Here is a 22,168-nt window from a genome sequence, read left to right on the forward strand (position 1 = left end):
AGAATGGATAAATATGTGATATATATATAACAATGGAATATTACTCAGCCATAAAAAGGAATGAAATAAAGACATTTGCAGCAACATTGATAGACCTAGAGACTATCATACTAACTGAAACAGTAAGTCAGAAAGCTATCATAGGCTATCACTCCTATATGAAGTCTAAAATATGATACAAATAAACTTATTTATGAAACAGAAATAGATCCACAGACATAGAAAACAAAATTATTGCCAAAGGAGAAAACGGAAGGATAAATGAGGAGTTTGGGAGTAACAAACTACTATACATAAAGCAGATAACCAACAAGGACCTACCATAACGACACAAGGAACTATACTCAATACTTTGTAATAACCTATAAGGGAAAATAATCTGAAAAAAAATAGATATACACGTATGTATAGCTAAATCACTTTGCTGTATACCTGAAACTAATACAACATACTAAATGAACCATATTTTAATTTAAAAAAAACCCCATGACTCAGACAGTAAAGAATCTGCCTGCAATTCAGAAGACCTGGGTTTGATCCCTAGGTTGGGAAGATCTCCTGGAGGAGGGCATGGCAACCCACTCCAACGTTCTTGCCCGGAGAATCCCCAGAGACATAGGAGACTGGCAGGCCACAGTCCATAGGGTCGCAAAGAGTCAGACACGACTGAGCGACTAAGCACACACAAAAAACAAAACAAATTAAACAAAATGAGCAAAAATGTTGGTTCCATGGGGAAAGAGTCAATAGGCAAGCTGGGGTTGTCCCCAGGGACCCAGACCTCAGACCTGGGCACATACTAATCTGCTCCTTCCAAGGGACCACTCCATTTTTAACCAAGGACACCTTCAGAAATGTTCATCTTCATTTTAATTTCAGGAAGGTCAGGGAGCTCAATTGTTATTCAGAAAAAGGCAGAATAAAAATCAGGATAGGCCAGGTTTAGAATGATAGTTACCAAGTCTAGAATTTACATTTAAAAAAACCAAAAACACAAAGACCAGAGGAGAAAGGGAGCTGGTCTCTCGAGTTTGGCAGAACTTTCTACAGAATGAAACTGAACAAACACAGCCGCTCCTGGCTTAATCCTCCCATGTCCACCCTCGGGGCCTGGAATTGGCCACCCCAAGTAGGCAGCTGGGGTGAGAGCTTTCAGGGGCCTCCCCAGAGCTTTTTTTAACCTGGCATTTTCTGCTTATGGACTTTCCACTAGGGCAACCCTAGGTCCGGGGATTCACTTCGGCTGGGAAATCTGAGACGTCAGCTGGTTTGTGGCAAAGGAGGTATTTTTAGCTGAGACTTGGGGATTTCAGGATTGATACCTACTTTAGACCTCAGGGTGGGAGGCAGAAGACAGAGCCAAGGAAGAGCAGTGGGTGACTCTGCAGTTTCGTGGCCACGACTGCAGAGCTTACCTTGGAAGAGGAGGTTGTGTGCGTCCTGACTGGGGAGGGCAGGCCGACCTGGGAGGTCTCAGCAATGATGCTGCACCTTCCCAAGGAGGTGAGGCCTAGAAGTCTTACCTTCATGCTAATATTCAGAGAGACTCTCCCAATACCTACCTGCCCACCCATCTTCCTCCCTGTCTGCTGCATTGGCATCACATGAAACCTATTAGAAATGCACATTTGGGGCCCCATCAACTAAGTTAGAAATTCTGGCAGCAGGATCCAGCAGTGTTGCATCCGGCCCTGCAGGTGATTCTCATGCACACTAAACCTTACTGATCTAATCACACCCTCACAAACATTCCTGGATAAAGGTACAAGAGCAAATTTTGACCCCTATCAAACCTACACAACAGTACATCTTTTTTAATTGACATTATTTTTAGCATATTTTTAGATTACAGCATTGAACAGATCAGTAAAGACAGCCAGTAATTCTTTCTAAACCATTTTTTTTTCTCCAGCATGTGCTGTCCCTAAGTCACTTCAGTTGTGTCTGACTCTTTGTGAACCTAGGGACCATAACCTGCCAGGCTCTACTGTCCGTGGGATTCTCCAGGCAAGCATACTGGAGTGGGTAGCCATGCCCTCCTCCAGGGGATCTTCCCAACCCAGGGATCAAACCCACGTCTCTTACGTTTCGTGCATTGCCAGTTGGGTTCTTTACCACTAGCGCCACCCCTTACCCTAATGTGAAAAGACTTTTTCCCTTGTGCTTTCTTCCAGGGCAGTGACAAGACACCAGGTGAGTTTCGTTATCAAAGGTTGCAAATTGAGTCAGAGTAAGACATAGCCCCCAGTGCTTGGGGAGGAGAGCTGTCCCATGCAGCAGCCCTAGAAAGGGGCAGGGGAAGCTGGGGGAAGCCAACTGAAATTATCTAAGATGCTGTAGCCAGGGGAACACCCCCTCAAAAGAGCCTGGGAAATAATATTTGAGCATTCCTAATGAAGTAGCTTCCTATGGCTGCTGTAACAAATTACCACCATAATTACAACAACACAAATTTATTTCCCTCACATTTATGAAGCTCAGAAGTCTGAAATTGGTTCCACGGGCTAAGTCAAGGTGTCAAGGTATCATCAGAGTCACTTCCTTCTGATCGCTTTGAGGAGAGGATATATTATTTCCTTGCCTTTTCCAGCTGTTAGTGGCCGGCTGCCTGTATTCCTTGGCTGGTAGCCCTTTCTGCATCTTCAGAGCACGTCTCTCCAGGCTCTACATCCATTGCCTTCTCCTCTGACTGACCCTCTTGCCTCCCTCCTATAAAGACACCATGGTCTCATCAGTTCCTTCCAGATATCCAGGACAATCTTCCCATCTTAAAATCTTAGCTAGTCACAGTTGCAAAACCCCTTTGGCCTTAAAAATGGTATTCACAGGTCATGGGGATCAGGTCGTGGCTATACTTGGGGGTCCATTATGCAACTTACTACACTCCACATGGCCCTGTACTGTCTAATAAGGTAGAGACATTGGCCACATGTGGGTATTGAGCACTGGAAAATGCAACTCATCTGGATTGCTGTGCACTGTAAGAATATTGAAATTTGAAGACAGTCTGAAAATAATAAGGTAATATATTGCATTCATAACTTTTATATCAAATTCCATATTAGAATTGGGCTTCCCATGTGGCTCAGTGGTAAAAAATCTGCCCTCCAACACAGAAAACACAAGAGATGCAGGTTCGATCTCTGGGTTGGGAAGATCCCCTGGAGGAGGAAATGGCAACCCACTCCAGTATTCTTGCCTGGAGAATCCCATGGACAGAGGAGCCTGGCGGACTGTAGTCCATGGGGTCACAAGGAGTCAGCCACAACTGAGCACACAGGCACTGTACACATGTTTGAATTACAAAATCTTGGACAGAGTGAGTTAAATAAGACATATTATTAAAATTAATCTGGACCAGCCCATCCTCTGCCAGAGGCAAGGAGGCAGGCAGGTGACAGCCAGAGCTGGAAGGCAAGGGGCAAACTCTGCCCCAGAGATGGCATGTACTACCAAACTGCAAGCAGGCTCCCAGTTGCTAACCAAGTCTTCCTGGGATCCTGGACGGTTGACATCTGCCAGGAGGGTCGCAGCCAGAGATCAGCTCCACAGAGGAGACACACGACACACCTGAGAAGGCACTCCCACTGCAGCACCCAGGAAACCAAGCAGCTGGGATGGGGGAGGTGATAAGATGTACCCCTCTACCCAGGGAGAGTGTTCTTGCCAAGCACCTGGTCGCCTGAGCTGCTCTGACCTGGGAAGGGCACAAAGTACAGGCCCAACCGAGTCTGTGCCTTTGTGGAGTACCCCAGAACCTGAACCTGAGTGGCTTAGACCTGGGAAATGCACGCAACCCAGAGCCCGCTTTAGACTGTAGAGCAACCTGGAACCTGAGCAGTGTAGACCGGGAAAGCACAGGCGCCGTGAGCTGGGGCAAACCCAGTGTGGTCCATACACTGCGAGCACTCCCTACACATGCCAGTGATATTTGTTTGCAGTGTTCCTCTCTCCCCGCAGCACAGTTGAACAAGTGAGCCTAAATAAATGACCATCTTCGCACCCTTGTGTCAGAGTGGAAATTAGACACTGAAGAGACTTGCAAACAGAGGAAGCCAAAATAAACAGAGGGAACTGCTTTGGAAATGACAGGTGCAACAGATTAAAACCCTGTAGTTAGCATTGACCACATTGGAAGGGGCCTATAGACCTTGAGAAGAAGTATAAGCTGGAACAAGGAACCATCTGAAACTGAAATGATCACACACTGCCCTCAACAGCTCCAGAGAAATTCCTGCTAAGTCACTTCAGTCATGTCCGACTCTGTGCTACCCCATAGATGGCAGCCCATCAGGCTCCACCGTCCCTGGGATTCTCCAGGCAAGAACACTGGAGCAGGTTGCCATTTCCTTCTCCAATTCATGAAAGTAAAAAGTGAAAGTGAAGTCACTCAGTCATGTCTGACTCTTAGCAACCCCATGGACTGCAGCCTACCAGGCTCCTCCGTCCATGGGATTTTCCAGGCAAGAGTACTGGAGTGGGGTGCCATTGCCTTCTCCGAGAGAAATTCCTAGATATATTTTAATACTATCATTTTTTAATTTAAAAAAATTTTATTTTTAAGTTCTTTATTACTCCTTTCATTTTCACTTTTAAAACCTACTATTACCTTGCAAAAAAAAAAAAAGACCCTATTTTTAAAACAAATTTCATATATATATGTTTTTAATTTTTGCGATTTTCTCTGGTTTTTTTAATATTGTATTTTTGAGAGTCTAACCTCTACTCTTGATTTTTAATCTTTGCTTTTTGGTATTTGTTATCAATTTTGTACCTTTAAGAATGCAATGGGAGAAGGCAATGGCACCCTACTCCAGTACTCTTGCCTGGAAAATCCCACGGATGGAGGAGCCTGGTAGGCTGCAGTCCATGGGGTCACTAAGAGTTGGACACAACTGAGCGACTTCACTTTCACTTTTCACTTTCACGCATTGGAGAAGGAAATGGCAGCCCACTCCAGTGTTCTTGCTTGGAGAATCCCAGAGATGGGGGAGCCTGGTGGGCTGCCGCCTATGGGGTAACACAGAGTCGGACAAGACTGAAGCAACTTAGCAGCAGCAAGAATGCAATCTTCAGTACCCGTTTTTACTTAGAAGTGTGATTACTGGCTTGAGTGCACTCCAGAGAGGAGATCCAGCTCTACCCACCAGAACACTGATGCAAGCTTCCCTAATCAGGAAACCTTGACAAGCCACTTGTCCAAACCCATCCACAGGGAGGAACCTCCACAATAAAGACTTTTTCTCTCCCAGGTGACCTCTATCTCCTCCCTCCCCTTCTCTTCTCTACTTAACCCTGTGAATCTCTTTGGGTGTTCCAGGCTGTGGAGAACACTTAGAGAACTGATTACTAGCTAGATTGGTCTCTCTTCCTTTTGACTCCCCGTTCTCCTCTCCTGGTCACCTCTATCTCCTTCCTCCCTCTTCTCTTCTCTATTTAACTCAGTGAACCTCTCTGAGTATACCAGACTATGGAGAGAAAATAAGGAATTGGTTACTAGATGGATTGTTCTTTTCCCTTTTGATCCCCGCCTTCTCCTCCTGGTCACCTCTATCTCCCTCCTCCCTCTTCTCTTCTCCAGGTAACTGTGTGAACCTCTCTGGGTGTCCCTCACTGTGGAGAACCTTTTCACCATTAACCTAGATGTTTTATCATCAGTCAGTGATGTATGGATGGAGAAGTCGTGAGGCTACTGTAAGAATAAGACTGAAAGCCAGAGGCAGGAGGCTTAAATCCTAAACTTGAGAACACCAGAAAACTCATGACTCCAGGGAACATTAATTGACAAGAGCTCATCCAAAAGCCTCCATACCTACACCGAAACCAAGCTCTACCCAAGAGCCAACATGTTTCAGAGCAAGACATACCAAGCTATTTCTCCAACAATGCAGGAACATAACCCTGAGCTTTTAAAATATAGGTGGCCAAAAGTCACACCAAATCCACAGACACCTCAAAACTCACTACTGGACACTTCATTGCACTCCAGAGAGAAGAGATCCAGCTCCACCGACCAGAACACTGATGCAAGCTTCCCTAATCAGGAAACCTTGACAAGCCACTTGTCCAACCCCACCCACAGGGAGGAACCTCCCCAATAAAAAGGAACCACAAACTTCCAGCATACAGAAAGTCCACCCCAAACACAGTGATCTAAACAAAATGAAAAGGCAGAGAAATATTCAGCAGGTAAAGGAACATGATAAATGCCCACCAAACCAAACAAAAGAGGAGGAGATAGGGAGTCTACCTGAAAAAGAATTCAGATTAATGATAGTAAAAAATATCCAAAATTTTGAAAACAGAATAGAGCTACAGATAAATAGTCTGGAGACAAGGTTTGAGAAGATGGAAGAAATGTTTAACAAGGACCTAGAAGAAATAAAAAAGAGTCAATCAATAATGAATAATGCAATAACTGAGATCAAAAACACTCTGGAGGGAACCAACAGTAGAATAACAGGGGCAGAAGATAGGATAAGTGAGGTGGAAGATAGAATGGTGGAAATAAATGAAGCAGAGAGGAAAAAAGAAAAAAGAATTAAAAGAAATGAGGACAGCCTCAGAGACCTCTGGGACAATGTCAAACGCCCCAACATTTGAAACATAGGAGTCCCAGAAGAAGAAGACAAAAAGAAAGGCCATGAGAAAGTACTTGAGGAGATAATAGTTGGAAACTTCCCTAAAATGGGGAGGGAAATAGCCACCCAAGTCCAAGAAACCCAGAGAGTCCCAAACAGGATAAACCCAAGGTGAAACACCCCAAGACACATATTAATCAAATTAATGAAGATCCAACACAAAGAACAAATATTAAAAGCAGCAAGGGAAAAACAACAAATAACACACAAGGAGATTCCCCTAAGGATAACAGCTGAACTCTCAATAGAAACTCTTCAGGCCAGAAGGGAATGTCAGGACATATTTAAAGGGATGAAAGAGAAAAACCTACAACCCAGATTACTGTACCCAGAAAGGATCTCATTCAAATACGAAGGAGAAATCAAAAGCTTTACAGACAAGCAAAATCTGAGAGAATTCAGCACCACCAAACCAGCTCTTCAACAAATGCTAAAGGATCTTCTCTAGGTGGGAAACACAGAAAAGGTTTATAAACTTGAACCCAAAACAACAAAGTAAACGGCAACAGGATCATACTTATTGATAATTACCTTAAATGTAAATGGGTTGAATGCCCCAACCAAAGACTAAGACTGGCTTAATGGATACAAAAACAAGACCCCTATATATGCTGTCTACAAGAGACCCACCTCAAAACAAGGGGCACAAAAAGACTTGAAAGTGAAGGTCTGGAAAAAGATATTTCATGCAAATGGAGACCAAAAGAAAGCAGTAGCAATACTCACATCAGATAAAATACACTTTGAAATAAAGGCCATGAAAAGAGACAAAGAAGGACACTATATAATGATCAAAGGATCAATCCAAGAAGGAGATATAACAATTATAAATATATATGCACCCAAAATAGGAGCACTGCAATATGTAAGGCAAATGCTAACAAGTATGAAAGGGGAAATTAACAGTAACATGATAATAGTGGGAGACTTTAATACCCCACTCACACCTATGGATAGATCAACTAAACAGAAAATTAACAAGGAAACACAAACTTTAAATGATACAAAGGACCAGTTAGACCTAATTGATATCTATAGGACATTTCACCCCAAAACAATGAATTTCACCTTTTCCTCAAGTGCACAGAGAACCTTCTCCAGGATAGATCACATCCTGGGCCATAAATCTAGCCTTGGTAAATTCAAAAAAATTGAAATCATTCCAAGCATCTTTTCTGATCACAATGCAGTAACATTAGATGTCAACTACAGGAAAAAAACTATTAAAAATACAAACATATGGAGGCTGAACAACACACTTCTGAATAACCAACAAATCATAGAAGAAATCAAAAAAGAAATCAAAATATGCATAGAAACGAATGAAAATGAAAACACAACAACCCAAAACCTATGGGATTCAGTAAAAGCAGTGCTAAGGGGAAAGTTCATAGCAATACAAGCCAACCTCAAGAAACAGGAGAAAAATCAAATAAATAACCTAACTCTACACCTAAAGGAACTAGGAAAAGAAGAAATGAAGAACTCCAGGGTTAGTAGAAGGAAAGAAATCATAAAAATTAGGGCAGAAATAAATGCAAAAGAAACAGAGGAGACCATAGCAAAAATCAACAAAGCTAAAAGTTGGTTCTTTGAGAAGATAAATAAAATGGACAAACCATTAGCCAGACTCATCAAGAAAAAAAGGGAGAAGAATCAAATCAACAAAATTAGAAATGAAAATGGAGAAATCACCACAGACAGAAATACAAAGGATCATAAGAGAGTACTATCATCAACTATATGCCAATAAAATGGACAACTTGGAAGAAATGGACAAATTCTTAGAAAAGTACAGCTTTCCAAAACTGAACCAGGAAGAAATAGAAAATCTTAACAGACCCATCACAAGCATGGAAATTGAAACTGTAATCAAAAATCTTCCAGCAAACAAAAGCCCAGGTCCAGACGGCTTCACAGCTGAATTCTACCAAAAATTTAGGGAAGAGCTAACACCTATCCTGCTCAAACTCTTCCAGAAAATTGCAGAGGAAGGTAAACTTCCAAACTCATTCTATGAGGCCACCATCACCCTAATACCAAAACCTGACAAAGATCCCACAAAAAAAGAAAACTACAGGCCAATATCACTGACAAACATAGATGCAAAAATCCTTAACAAAATTCTAGCAATCAGAATCCAACAACACATTAAAAAGATCATACACCATGACCAAGTGGGCTTTATCCCAGGGATGCAAGGATTCTTCAATTTTCGCAAATCAGCAATGTGATACACCACATTAACAAACTGAAAGATAAAAACCATATGATTATTTCAACAGATGCAGAGAAAGCCTTTGACAAAATTCAACATCCATTTATGATAAAAAAAAAAAAAACTTCCAGAAAGCAGGCATAGAAGGAACATACCTCAACATAATAAAAACCATATATGATAAACCCACAACAAACATTATCCTCAATGGTGGAAAATTGAAAGCATTTCCTCTAAAGTCAGGAACAAGACAAGGACATCCACTGTCACCACTACTATTCAACATAGTTTTGGAAGTTTTAGCCACAGCAATTAGAGCAGAAAAAGAAAAGGAATCCAGATTAGAAAAGAAGAAGTAAAACTCTCACTGTTTGCAGATGACATGATCCTCTACACAGAAAGCCGTAAAGACTCCACCAGAAAATTACTGGAGCTAATCAATGAATAGTAAAGTTGCAGGATATAAAATTAACACACAGAAATCCCTTGTTTTCCTATACACTGACAATGAAAAAACAGAAAGAGAAACTAAGGAAACAATTCCATTCACCATTGCAACGAAAAGAATAAAATACTTAGGAATAAATCTACCTAAAGAAACAAAAGACCTATATATAGAAAACTATAGAACACCAATGAAAGAAATCAAAGATGACACAAATATATGGAGAAATATACCATGTTCATGGATCAGAAGAATCAATACAGTGAAAATGAGTATACTACCCAAAGCAATCTATAGATCCAATGCAATCCCTATCAAGCTACCAACGGCATTTTTCAGAGAAGTAGAACAAATAATTTCACAATTTGTATGGAAATACAAAAAACCTCGAAGAGCCAAAGCAATCTTGAGAAAGATGAATGGAACTGGAGGAATCAACCTGCCTGGCTGGCTATACTACAAAGCTACAGTCATCAAGACAGTATGGTACTGGCACAAAGACAGAAATATAGATCAATGGAACAAAATAGTCCAGAGATAAATCCACGCACCTATGGACACCTTATGGAGAAGGCAATGGCACCCCACTCCAGTACTCTTGCCTGGAAAATCCCATGGGCGGAGGAGCCTGGTAGGCTGTAGTCCATGGGGTCACTAAAAGTCAGACACGACTGAGCAACTTCACTTTCACTTTTTACTTTCCTGCATTGGAGAAGGAAATGGCAACCCACTCCAGTGTTCTTGCCTGGGGAATCCCAGGGACAGGGGAGCCTGGTGGGCTGCTGTCTATGGGGTCGCACAGAGTCGGACATGACTGAAGCGACTTAGCAGCAGCAGCAGCAGCAGCAGCATGGACACCTTATCTTTGACAAAGGAAGCAAGAATATACAATGGAGAAAAGACAATCTCTTTAACTAGTGGTGCTGGGAAAACTGGTCAACCACTTGTAAAAGAATGAAACTAGAACACTTTCTAACACCATACACAAAAATAAACTCAAAATGGATTAAAGATCTAAACGTAAGACCAGAAACTATAAAACTCCTAGAGGAGAACATAGGCAAAACACTCTCTGACATACATCACAGCAGGATCCTCTATGACCCACCTCCCAGAATATTGGAAATAAAAGCAAAAATAAACAAATGGGACCTAATTAACCTTAAAAGCTTCTGCACATCAAAGGAAACTATTAGCAAGGTGAAAAGGCAGCCTTCAGAATGGGAGAAAATAATAGCAAATGAAGCAACTGACAAACAACTAATCTCAAAAATATACAAGCAACTCCTACAGCTCAACTCCAGAAAAATAAATGACCCAATCAAAAAATGGGCCAAAGAACTAAATAGACATTTCTCCAAAGAAGACATGCAGATGGCTAACAAACACATGAAAAGATGCTCAACATCACTCATTATCAGAGAAATGCAAATCAGAACCACTATGAGGTACCATTTCACACCAGTCAGAATGGCTGCGATCCAAAAGTCTACAAATAATAAATGCTGGAGAGGGTGTGGAGAAAAGGGAACCCTCTTACACTGTTGGTGGGAATGCAAACTAGTACAGCCACTATGGAGAACAGTGTGGAGATTCCTTAAAAACCTGGAAATAGAACTGCCTTATGATCCAGCAATCCCACTGCTGGGCATACACACTGAGGAAACCAGAAGGGAAAGAGACACGTGTACCCCAATGTTCATCGCAGCACTGTTTATAATAGCCAGGACATGGAAGCAACCTAGATGTCCATCAGCAGATGAATGGATAAGAAAGCAGTGGTACATATACACAATGGAGTATTACTCAGCCATTAAAAAGAATACATTGGAATCAGTTCTAATGAGGTGGATGAAACTGGAGCCTATTATACAGAGTGAAGTAAGCCAGAAGGAAAAACATCAATACAGTATACTAACGCATATATATGGAATTTAGAAAGATGGTAACAATAACCCGGTGTACGAGACAGCAAAAGAGACACTGATGTATAGAACAGTCTTATGGACTCTGTGGGAGAGGGAGAGGGTGGGAAGATTTGGGAGAATGACATTGAAACACGTAAAATACCATGTAAGATATATACATATATATATGTAGCAACTTGTGTTCTTACAAAGCACTTTCATAAAGCATTATTTCACTGAGCCATCAATCAGAATCCTGAGAGAGGAATATTGTTCCCATTCTTCCAAGAAAGAAATCGAGCCTAATGGGAATTTACCTGTTACAGTGGCCCCCAGCTAATAAGTGATGGGAAAGTACCTGAGCCAGGTCTGTGTGCCACAGCATCCAGGGCTGCCCTGAGCTTATCTTGGCTCAGGTTTAATAATTTAATCAAGCTTACTCTACTTCCTGAGTTCTTTTATATCTAATTCTTTCTAAATTTCAGAGATCTCAGAATTCTCTTCACCTGGAAATTTTGTTCCCTTGCCACTCTGAACCTATTTTTATTATTTTTTATTTTTTTAACTGTGAACACAGAGGAGTGTGTATCCTACCTACCCAGGTGAGAAAGGACTTTATCCTGTGTTAAACTCCTGCTCAGCTAGAGGCATACCTGGAATCAAAGACACTACCAAAAGTCAAACTACAGACCAATATCTTTGATGTTATAGATGCAAAAACTCTCAACAAAATGTTAACAAACTGAATCCAGCAACACATTAAAAAACAAATCATACATCACAATCAAGTTAGATTCATCCCAGGGTCAAAAAGATAGTTCAACATACACAAATCAATATGATACAGCACATCAACAAATGAAAAGACAAAAACCACATGATCAACTCAACATGCAGAAAAAGCATTTGATAAAATTCAACATCCAATCATGATGCCACTCTTGCCAAAGTAGGCGTAGAGGGAACACACCTCAACATAACAAAAGCTGTTTCTGATAAACCGGCAGCCAACAACAGAGGCATGCCTGGCTCCCAGCTTGATGTGGACCACCTGTTGCGAGGCCCTCAACACCAATGACTGTCTCTCTACACCTTTTCTACCATGCACAAGCTGCATGCCTGGGTGAAACACAGATCTGACTTAGAACCAAAGAAGATATCCCCAGACAAACCTGGCTTCTGGTGAGCAAATTTCCTTTGCTCAGTCTTCCTTGGAGTTGAACAGGCCATCCTGCACTTTGGCAGAGGTCGCTGTGAAAAGAAATGGCAAAGACCCACAAAGAGAGAAGCAGATACCAGCATCGGTTCAGATGCCCTTCACCCAGCAGCACTTCTCAATTGAAAGGGAGGAGAGAAAGAAAAAGGATAAGGGTACAATGAGCTCCTCGTTTTTTCTGCAACATGAAAATCTAGTTTTTAGATCTAGAAAGGCCCTTGGAGAGTGTCTAGTCCTCATTTTACACATGAGGAAACCAGGATCAAAAAGTTAATTGACTTTTGTAAAGTCTCACAGCAACTCAGTATCAGATAAAGACTAGAGCTCCCATTTCTGATTGTGTCAAATTAAACAAAATTGCTTTAAAGGATCCACAGAGAAACATTAAGTGCAATCATACAGTTTTGATTTCCAAACTGCCCTACAGAGGAGTGGCACCTTGCTTGCAGGATGAGACTCTGAAAAAGGTACTGCTGCTGCTGAGTTGCCTCAGTCGTGTCCAACACTGTGCGACCCCATAGACGGCAGCCCACTAGGCTCCTCTGTCCCTGGGATTCTCCAGGCAAGAATACTGGAGTGGGTTGCCATTTACTTCTCCAGAAATAGGTACACAACCCTGAAAATCATGTAGTATCGAAATAATCCTTGAAAATCCTTAAGAAAGTGCCACGTTGGAGACCAATATAACGTCTGTCAATCAATCCCACATGGTTAGTTTTTCCAGAGATGGATCAAGCTCAACAGTTGAGTACCAGATTAATTAATTGGCCTGAGGTTAGAAGAAAAAAAAAAGGCATTGATCTTTAAACACAGGATCACTTGTAGGCCCGCAAGCTGGATACATATAAAAGGCACTGGAGTTCTGAAATTAATAGCAGATTCCCTTCTCTTCATTTGTGCTCTCACTCCAGGGCACTGAGCAGAACAACAGGCAAAGTGACTCATACAACATCAATAGTTCTCTCTTCCCTGCGCTCCTGATAATAGTGTTTACCATGTAATTAGAAACGAATTTGCTTCACACACACATGAATCTCTGTTTGTTCATTGGTGCATCCCAAGTGCCGAGTACTGTGCCTGGCACATAAATGTTTGTTGAATAAATGGATGAATCTGCTCCTCTTTCTGTCCAGGTGATGCAACTGAATTCTTACAAGGTTATCTTGTTCTAGCATGTGGCTCTTAAGTTCTCAGAGAGTTATATTGCCCTGGCCAGAAAAATTCACATTGAACTGTTCATAGAGATTGTTCAGTACTCATGGGGTTCATGGACACATGATTAAAATTTTCTGGTGCTATCAACCTTTAAGATGCAGCTGTGACACTTTAGCAGAATGACCTTCATGGTTCTGGAGAGCCTAGCATCGTTTACTTTCATAGCTGCATAAGAACTTTTCTTTAAAGCTCTCTCAAGCGCTAGAAACAAAAGGTATTCTCTAAATGCTGTCAGCCCAAAAGTTCAAAGGAGAGCCAAGCTAAGCTCAAACTAGTGGCACCAAAACAACCTTTACAACCCATAGCTATATTTTCTGCCCTACTCTTAAGCCAGAGTAGGCCCTTTTTCACAGACGTCCTCTTGAGCTGCTTGTAAGTTTCAGTACTGATACTGAATGGCCAGATGGATGATGCCCAGGAGCACCCTGGATCCCCAGCTAGCCGCAACCAGCTCTGATACTGCACTTGTCACTACCAGCTCTGATGGTTTGAACATGGAGAAATGTACAGCAAGAGAATATTCAAACAGCTGCTGAAAGGTGAGCTAAGGGAGGTCACTGCCAGCAGACTCAGAGGAAAACATAATTTATAGGCATCCTTGAGCAGAGCTCAGAGGTGAGCAAACACGGCTACAGAGTCCTCAGCAATGTGGCCACCAGATACACCAGTGCTCTGGGACAACAGCAGCTCTTTCTGAGCAAAGAGAAAGAAGTAGAGACAGGAGGCTGGGCTGGGGACAGTGACAGGCTTAGGAAAGGGCAGCTGACTCAGCGAGCCAGCCCATGTACTCTACACCCATGTGGAAAGCACACATACTCTCCCAACCTGCATGGTGGTTGCCTATAAGAATAATGAATATTATGGACTATGCACTAAAGCAGATTTAGCAAAGTCCTAGGAACAGAATAAACTTAAGGCAGGGAAAGGATTACCTGTCTGCATATCTGCACTGGCTTGAATAATGTCCCTCAAAAATTCATGTCTACCAGAACTGATGCTTCTGAATTGTGGTGCTAGAAAAGACTCTTGGGAGTCCCTTGGACAGCAAGGAGATCAAACTAGTCAGTCCTAAAGGAAATCAATCCTGAATATTCATTGGAAGGACTGATGCTGAAGCTGAAGCTCCAATATTCTGGCCACCTGATGTGACGAGCCAACTCATTGAAAAAGACCCCGATGCTGGGAAAGATTGAGGGCAGGAGGAGAAGGGGGCCACAGAGGATGAGATGGTTGGATGGCATCAACAACTCAATGGATATGAGTTAGGGCAAACTCTGGGAGATGGTGAAGGACAGGGAAGGCTGGCGTGCTGCAGTCCATGGGGTGGCAAAGAGTCAGACACGACTAAGTGACTAAAAAACAACAAAATGAAGGGTTATTGGGACATAACCCCACTGTAAGTGAAAATAGATCAATATTGTTATTCTTATGGAAAATCATACAACACATAAGGGTACATATGGGTACATATGGAGAGGGAAATGGCAACCCACTCTAGTGTTCTTGCTTGGAGAACCCTATGGACGGAGGAGCCTGGAGTGCCTCAGTCCATGGGGTTGTAAAGAGTCAGACATGACTTAGCAACTGAACAATGGGTACTTAAGAGTGAGAAGCTGCTGCTGCTGCTAAGTCGCTTCAGTCGTGTCCGACTCTGCGCGACCCCATAGACAGCAGCCCACCAGGCTCCTCTGTCCCTGGGATTCTCCAGGCAAGAATACTGGAGTGGGCTGCCATTTCCTTCTCCAATGCATGAAAGTGAAAAGTGAAAGTGAAGTCGCTCAGTTGTGCCCGACTCTTAGCGACCCCATGGACTGGAGCCTACCAGGCTCCTCCATCCATGGGATTTTCCAGGCAAGAGTACTGGAGTGGGGTGCCATTGCCTTCTCCAGAGTGAGAAGAGCCTCCCTCTATTATATCAGAATTTCTGCTCTAAAACCAGGAAAACCATCAGCCATAAATCTCACTGTGAAAGGAAAAGGATGCTACATTAGCAAAAATTATCAGCGATGGGAGACTTTCTAAGGATTTTGTAACTAATACACACTCTTGACTGATTTATAATAAAAATACTATGTATCATTTATTCTATAATTATATAAATTATGCCAATTATAAACAGCCATCTACCGTTCAACAAATGCTCTGGCTGTGACACAATAGAAGGGATTCAGCTATACAAAACAAAAGGAAAAGCAAAGGGAAGTGATGGACAGAAAAACCTTTATCATCTAAGAGTCTCATTAAATTATCACTCAAGCAAAGAGCTCTAGAACTAAGAAAATACTCCTCAGTGAATTAGATGTTCTGTCTACACTATCTAATACAGTAACCACTGGTCACATATGATTACTGAGCACTTGAAATGTGGACAGTGAGACTGGAAAACTAAATTTTTAATTTAATTTTGATTCATTTAAATGACCATAATTAAATAATCACATGTGGCCAGCAGCTACTCTATTGGAGGGCACTGCTCTAGAATCACAGAAGGCTGGCTGTGGAGACAAATCTGAGAGCCTCAGAAATCTGAGATGTGACCAGCCCCACAAGTAAAAACAGGGGAGGAAGCCTTCACAGAAGATACAGCTGTATGTAGAGTATTTCTAGGACATATTTGGGCTTCCTTGGTGGCTCAGATGGTAGAGTCTGCCTGCAATGCAGGAGACCCAGGTTTGATCCCTGGGTCAGGAAGATCCCCTGAAGGAGGAAAAAGTAGCCTACTCCAGTGGTCTTACTTGGGAAATCCCATGGACAAAGAAGCCTGGTGGGTTGGCTACAGGACATATTTATTTCCTTAATCTTCACATGCTCTTATAGTCAGTGATCATCCCCATTGGTTGGATGAGGAAATCAGGGTTCAGCAAGATTCTCTGACTTGCCCAGGGCCTTACAGCTTTTACAGGCTAGGGCCAGAGATCTGAATATGGCTTTGACACCAAAATCCATACTCTAGTCATCAAGGCACTCCATTTACAGCACCTTTCACTCTTGTGATGTCTTCCATTTCCATCCTCTCTGAAGGGTCTGAAACACAAAAGTGGGTATGCATGGATGAGTGCATATATGTGTGTCTGAGTAGATTTTGCAGAATAGGTACAGGTCTGAGAATTACTTGAGTGTTTAGTGTGGATCTAGTATTCCATACAACAAATCAGTATCCTCTAAGCAACCAGCCCCATTTTCCACTTAATCAGGAAGAACAGGAGGCAAGAATGAGTACCTGCTGACTAACTTATTAAGGCCAAATTGGCAGATTAAATAAACCTTCTTCCTGGGACACATTTAGCACTATTACTATCATCCAGCTTTCCTGGTCCTCAGGGAGCCCCCATTTCCCTGGCCATAGTGACACTTAGAAACCCCAAGACTACAGGTCTTCACATCAGGGGAGGCTGGAGGTAAGGGAATGAGGAAAACGGAGAGACAGGATACCTAAGAAATGGTATGTAGGTTTGAAAATAACTCGTTTCAAATCAAGAGTGACAATGTTAAATCTGGGCTGCTCAGCTTCTCCCCCAATCTATTTGTCTCCAGCAGTGGAAAAGGGCAAGTGCGGGTCATTAGATACTGCAAGTGTGGAAGTCAGGTGAAGCCATGGTGGGAAAGATGGCCCTCCCAAGACAAAACCACAGGTCGATGTGGATGGATGCTGTGCTAATAATAAGATTTCTGCAGTATTATGAAGAATGTTTCTAATGGAACTAATTGTGCCTCCCTTTAAAAAGTTTCATTATGCCTGGAAATAACACTTGATGAGATTAATAAAACAATTCTTATTTGTCTAACCTCCTGGAAGTTTAACTGAGCCTTTCATCCTTGTCCTGTGCTCTGATCCTGCAAGGAACCCTCTGGGAAGAGCCCCTTCCCCCTAAATAAAGCTTTACAGCATTTTGAGGTTGTGAGACTTATGTAATTCCACACCCAAATAACTCTGAAAATAGTTTATCCCGTGCAACCCTTGGTGTGTTCTGGGAAGAATTCTATGGAAAACCAGCTTAGCCCAGTAATCACATTTGTCTACCCAGACAGCTAGTCTAACCTCTCAAGCTCCAGGAACCTGGCTGTGGGGAATGATTTCTAGCCTAAGTTTACACAACAAAACTATTAACACCAAATAATACAACCTAGCAGGTGATTGTTGTGTTGTGACAAAAACTGATTTTATACCTTTTTTAAAAGCCATTGTTTCCTCTCATTTTCTCTGGGCTATTCCCAAAAGTGGAGCTTCCCTCATAGCTCAGTCGGTAAATCATCTGACTGCAATGCAGGAGACCTGAGTTTGATTCCTGGGTAGGGAAGATCCCCTTCAGAAGGAAATGGCAACCTACTCCAGTATTCTTGCCTGGAGAATTCCATGGACAGTGGAGCCTGGCGGGCTACAGTCCATGAGGTTACATGGGGTCGCAAGAGTCAGACACGACTTAGTGACTAAACCACCACCATTCATTCCCAAAAGTAATGTGTTGTGACGTCTTTAATTTCTAACACCTTCAGCTAAAATATATGTGTCTTTGGGAAATGACCACCACTAAGTCCTGACTTCACTCCCTTTCTGGTGGCAGTCGGCATTCCTTTGCAGAGTTTTGCTTCCAAGGGTAAATTACTTTACCAAGGAGGGGTCAGGGGAGACTACAAACTGCAAATGCACACAGAGAAGTCGTCTGGTCTTATTCAAGAGTGAGTTTGTCTTTGTGGTACATTGTTCTCAGAATTTTCCCGCGGGAGGAAAGCTCCACTTTGAATTGACAGGATAGCTTCCCTGGGAATGTCCCGCCGGGCGGCTTCCCTTATGAGTTCCTAGCTCTGAGCGCGCAGAACTGTCCTGGGAATACCGAGTAGTGCAAAAAAGCGCCTACATCGCCATCCATCGGCCGGGAGAGGGTGGCATCCGGAATGCAGAGCTCGCCGCAAGAGCTGGGGACGAGTCCTGGCAGGATCCGACCCAATAACACCTAACCCGCGCAGCCCTCCATCCCCGCCCAGAGAACAGTCTCTGGTACCCGGCTCTGCGCTGCCGGGACCCCGCAGCAGCAAATGGACTCCGGGACCCTCCTGACATCGAACAAGAACAGCGCGAGAGATCCAGTTCCTGGGGAATCAGGCCAGTGAGGACCTTCCGTGTTCCTCTTCCCTACCTTTCTTCTCCCAAATCAGGGGCAACGCTGTCCCTTCCCAGGACAGGATCAGAGCCCGCCGAACCCAAAGTAGCTGGAACCTGCGTCCCCCGGCGGCCCCGCGCTCCTTGCGCCCAGGGCCGGTACACGCCGCCAAGTTTGCGCACAGGGGATGCAGGAGTTGCCAGCACCCTGCAAGTCAGACCAGTCCTAGGATGCCCACGCTCAGATGGTCCCGTGATCACTGGCACCACTGGTGGCAGGGGAACTGAGGGTGAATCCGGGAGCTCGGAGGGACGGAGACTCAGGCGCGCGCAGTTGAGAGAGGAGGCTTACGTCTGGGACTTGAGATGCTGCGCGCTCCTTCCAGATGCACAGAAAAGAAGCCTTGGACCCCCAAGGGGTTGTTTCCAACGGCTCCTTCAGCAGCCTCCTCAGGAGCCCGGACGCCACCGAGTCCACTTGATGCGTGGAGGACTCCGTGTTGAAGAGGGGCAGTTGGGGGTGGGGGGTGTGTACCTGGGACATGACGACGCCCCTGGCAAGGAGAGCGTGGTCTCTGGACCGACCTGGCTCGAGGGCTAAAGGAAACCCTATCCATGACCCTGTGCCCAAGGACTGGTTATAGCGTGGGGCTGGGACAGCTGAAGCTCACCGACGGTGGGGGAAGGTGGCACCCAAGGGGAGGAGGGGGCGGGACAGGAAGGATAGACCCTGAATCCATCCGGACTGAGAGGTCATCCGACCTATCTGGCGGCAGCATCTTACCCGCTCCGGGGCCAGGGCTGGGCGGTAGCGCTCTTCCGGAGCCAGGGCAGGGGACTGTTTCGTGGAGAGCATGTCTCGCTTTTTCCTCCGTCCACTCTTGGTCTGTTTTCTCTCCTCTGCGTGCCCCTGGGAGAGGCACTACGGATTCCTTGCTCCTCGCTCAGGAAGAGACAAGTTGCCCTTCAAGGGACAGGGGCCCCACATTTTGTCTGCTCGTCAGATCCTACCCGCGGACCACTCCCTCCCTTCCCTCGTGTCCCTAGGCCCCACCCATAAAAAACCCTTGATGACAGATCCTCCGCAACCCCACCTCTTCTAGGCTGTTATTCAAATAAGTTATTCTTCAGGGGCTGGGGGGGAAGCCAAGTGGACTGCTGGTCCCCTACCCAAACCCTCCCCCACACTTAGGACCCGCGACGGCAGCATGGAGAGGGCGAGACCTGAGTGTTTGGGCTGGGGGAGACAGAGTAACTGAGAGTAAAGGAATTGCTTCTCATCCCTCCCAGATCTCATCACAACTAGACCAGTCTCTTGGCCCCAGCGTAGCCAAGTAAAAATCAAAATAACGGCAGCCACTGGCAATTAAGGGCCAAGTTTGTTATCTCAAAAACGTATGTTTTCTAGGGTAAGCATTGTTTGCTTTAGGCAAATAGAATCGAGATTCTATGTTTAGGGAAGAAACTGCTTTTGCAAGACTGCCTGAGACTTTGCTAAGGCTGCAGGGACCCAGGAGTAAAGCAGAGTCAGCTTCCAAACGCCTGGTGGCAATTTCATGCCCAGGGCTTCCACAAGCTGAACCCTAGAGGCCAACAACTCTGTGCGTTTCGGCCACTTCTCGTCAGGCAGCTTCCAGGAGAGCACCGCAGGTATTTATAATGATAAACACTATCACCTGAAGCCCAAGAGAGTTGTCATAGGCTTGGCAGAAAAGCACTACGTTGAGTTTTGCTGAGAAATATTTTTTTGTATCCAACCTCAGTCAAGATCTAATGAAAATTTCACAAATCACTCATGAGGTTATTGAATAAATTCATCTCTGGTATTCTGGAGGCAGCTATGAATAGTCAATATAAATAAGTACCATGCACCTGTTCCCCCAATATTACAACTGGAGAGGAGGATAACTTGTAAAACTGGGGGTGGGGGAATCAGTATTTTGCTTCTGAAGTGAAATGAGAAAGTAGAAAATGTAATAAGTGCATCATACAATAGTTGAAATCGGGAGAGAATCAAAGTAACCAGACTAATTTTAAGTTTACACAGTTTTAAGTTTAGCAAATACGGAGCTGGAATTCTGCAGAGGCAGGGTAAATTCAGGACTACGTTCTAAAATATTGTCTCATCACACATCATCATTACCATAGGAACACCAGCCTGAAATCAAGAGCCTGAACAATTGTCCATTAGCAACCCCCTTAGTCTTTCATTTCAGTCAACTCCATCTATAAAATGAGGGTTGGATTCAATCCTCAATGTTTCTACTGGCATTCTGAAGCCAAGGATGGACTGTTTATTCATCGTTCATTCCTCTTTTCGCTTCCACTTTCTGCCCTCTGGTGGAGGTGCTACAGAAACTGACATTCAAGTAGCTACATTAGGGAATCTGAACTAGCCACTACTATACAGGACCATCCTTCAGAGAACTAAAGCTGACTGCACTGATAGTGTAAAACAGCATTTTCTAAGCTTCCTTTTAGCAAGAAAACCCAACAAATTCTAGGTACCAGTGGCAACAGAGTAAATATCTGAGGTAGTCTGCATGAAGGTAAACAGCTATTTTTATATGCTTTGTAACAAACTTCTTTGATGTAAGGAATCATAGCAAATGTTAGAAACCTCATAACATAGGTTATATTATGAACCAACTTGAATTTGCAGCAAGCTCACAATAATATTCAATGACCTATGAATTATTCCTTTTTAAAAAATTTGCCACATTTGCTTTTCAACTTAAGAGTGAAAACCATCACCTAGTTTCTTATAATACTTTTCATTGTACATAAAGAAGTATTTACAGCCTTTTGAAATTTTTATTGTCTAATATTTCAAACATGTATCTATTTGGATGGCTTAAAAGAAAAAATCTTAATGGGATTTGTGGGCAAATTAACTTAAAAGTAGAGTATACCTCTGGAAAGGGTGACTTTACAGATCAAACATGGGTCACATTGCATATTACAGACTAATTTCAGTGCTTAGTACTACAAATGAAGGCCATTTGAGAACAGGAAAGAGACATTTCAGAGAAGCAGCCAGTACTCCAGGATGAAAACAGGAAAGCAGCAGCTAAAATAAATATGTTATCCCAAGACTTACCAATTTATCTATTCATTCAACTAACACTCTAAGATTTGTTAGCTGCCAGATGAACAAAATCGAGTTCCTGCCCTTAGAGAACTTTCTGAAATAATAAATACATTAAACAAACACACAAATGTAAATAAACTATGGAAAAATACTTGCAAGTAAGTTAAGAATGTATTTTAGGGAGTTTAAGCTGAGATCTAAAGATACAAAGCCTTTAAAATAAAAAATATATGAAGAACACAGCAAGAAATAGGCAAACTGGACATTTACCTACTGCAGGGAGAGTTTACTTAAGAGGCAAAAACAACATACCCGTATCTGGAGTAATATATTCCAG

General features: G+C 43.3%; 1 protein-coding gene across 3 annotated transcripts in view; it reads right to left on the reverse strand.

The window, feature by feature from the left end:
- Nucleotides 1-19,737, reverse strand: part of CORIN (corin, serine peptidase) — a 300,354-nt gene extending 280,617 nt beyond the window's left edge. For 2 of the 3 annotated variants that reach the window (XM_061420083.1, XM_061420082.1), the window contains exon 1: nucleotides 19,093-19,501. In XM_061420083.1, the coding sequence (XP_061276067.1) occupies nucleotides 19,093-19,284 (192 nt within the window). In that variant the 5' untranslated portion in view covers nucleotides 19,285-19,501. Of the gene's footprint in view, nucleotides 1-19,092; nucleotides 19,502-19,524 lie in introns of those variants that run through there. The other variant, XM_061420084.1, reaches the window with a different exon arrangement.
- Nucleotides 19,738-22,168: the final 2,431 nt, after the last annotated feature.

The sequence above is a fragment of the Bos javanicus genome, chromosome 6, assembly GCF_032452875.1.
Source record: "Bos javanicus breed banteng chromosome 6, ARS-OSU_banteng_1.0, whole genome shotgun sequence".
Classification (NCBI taxonomy): domain Eukaryota; kingdom Metazoa; phylum Chordata; class Mammalia; order Artiodactyla; family Bovidae; genus Bos; species Bos javanicus.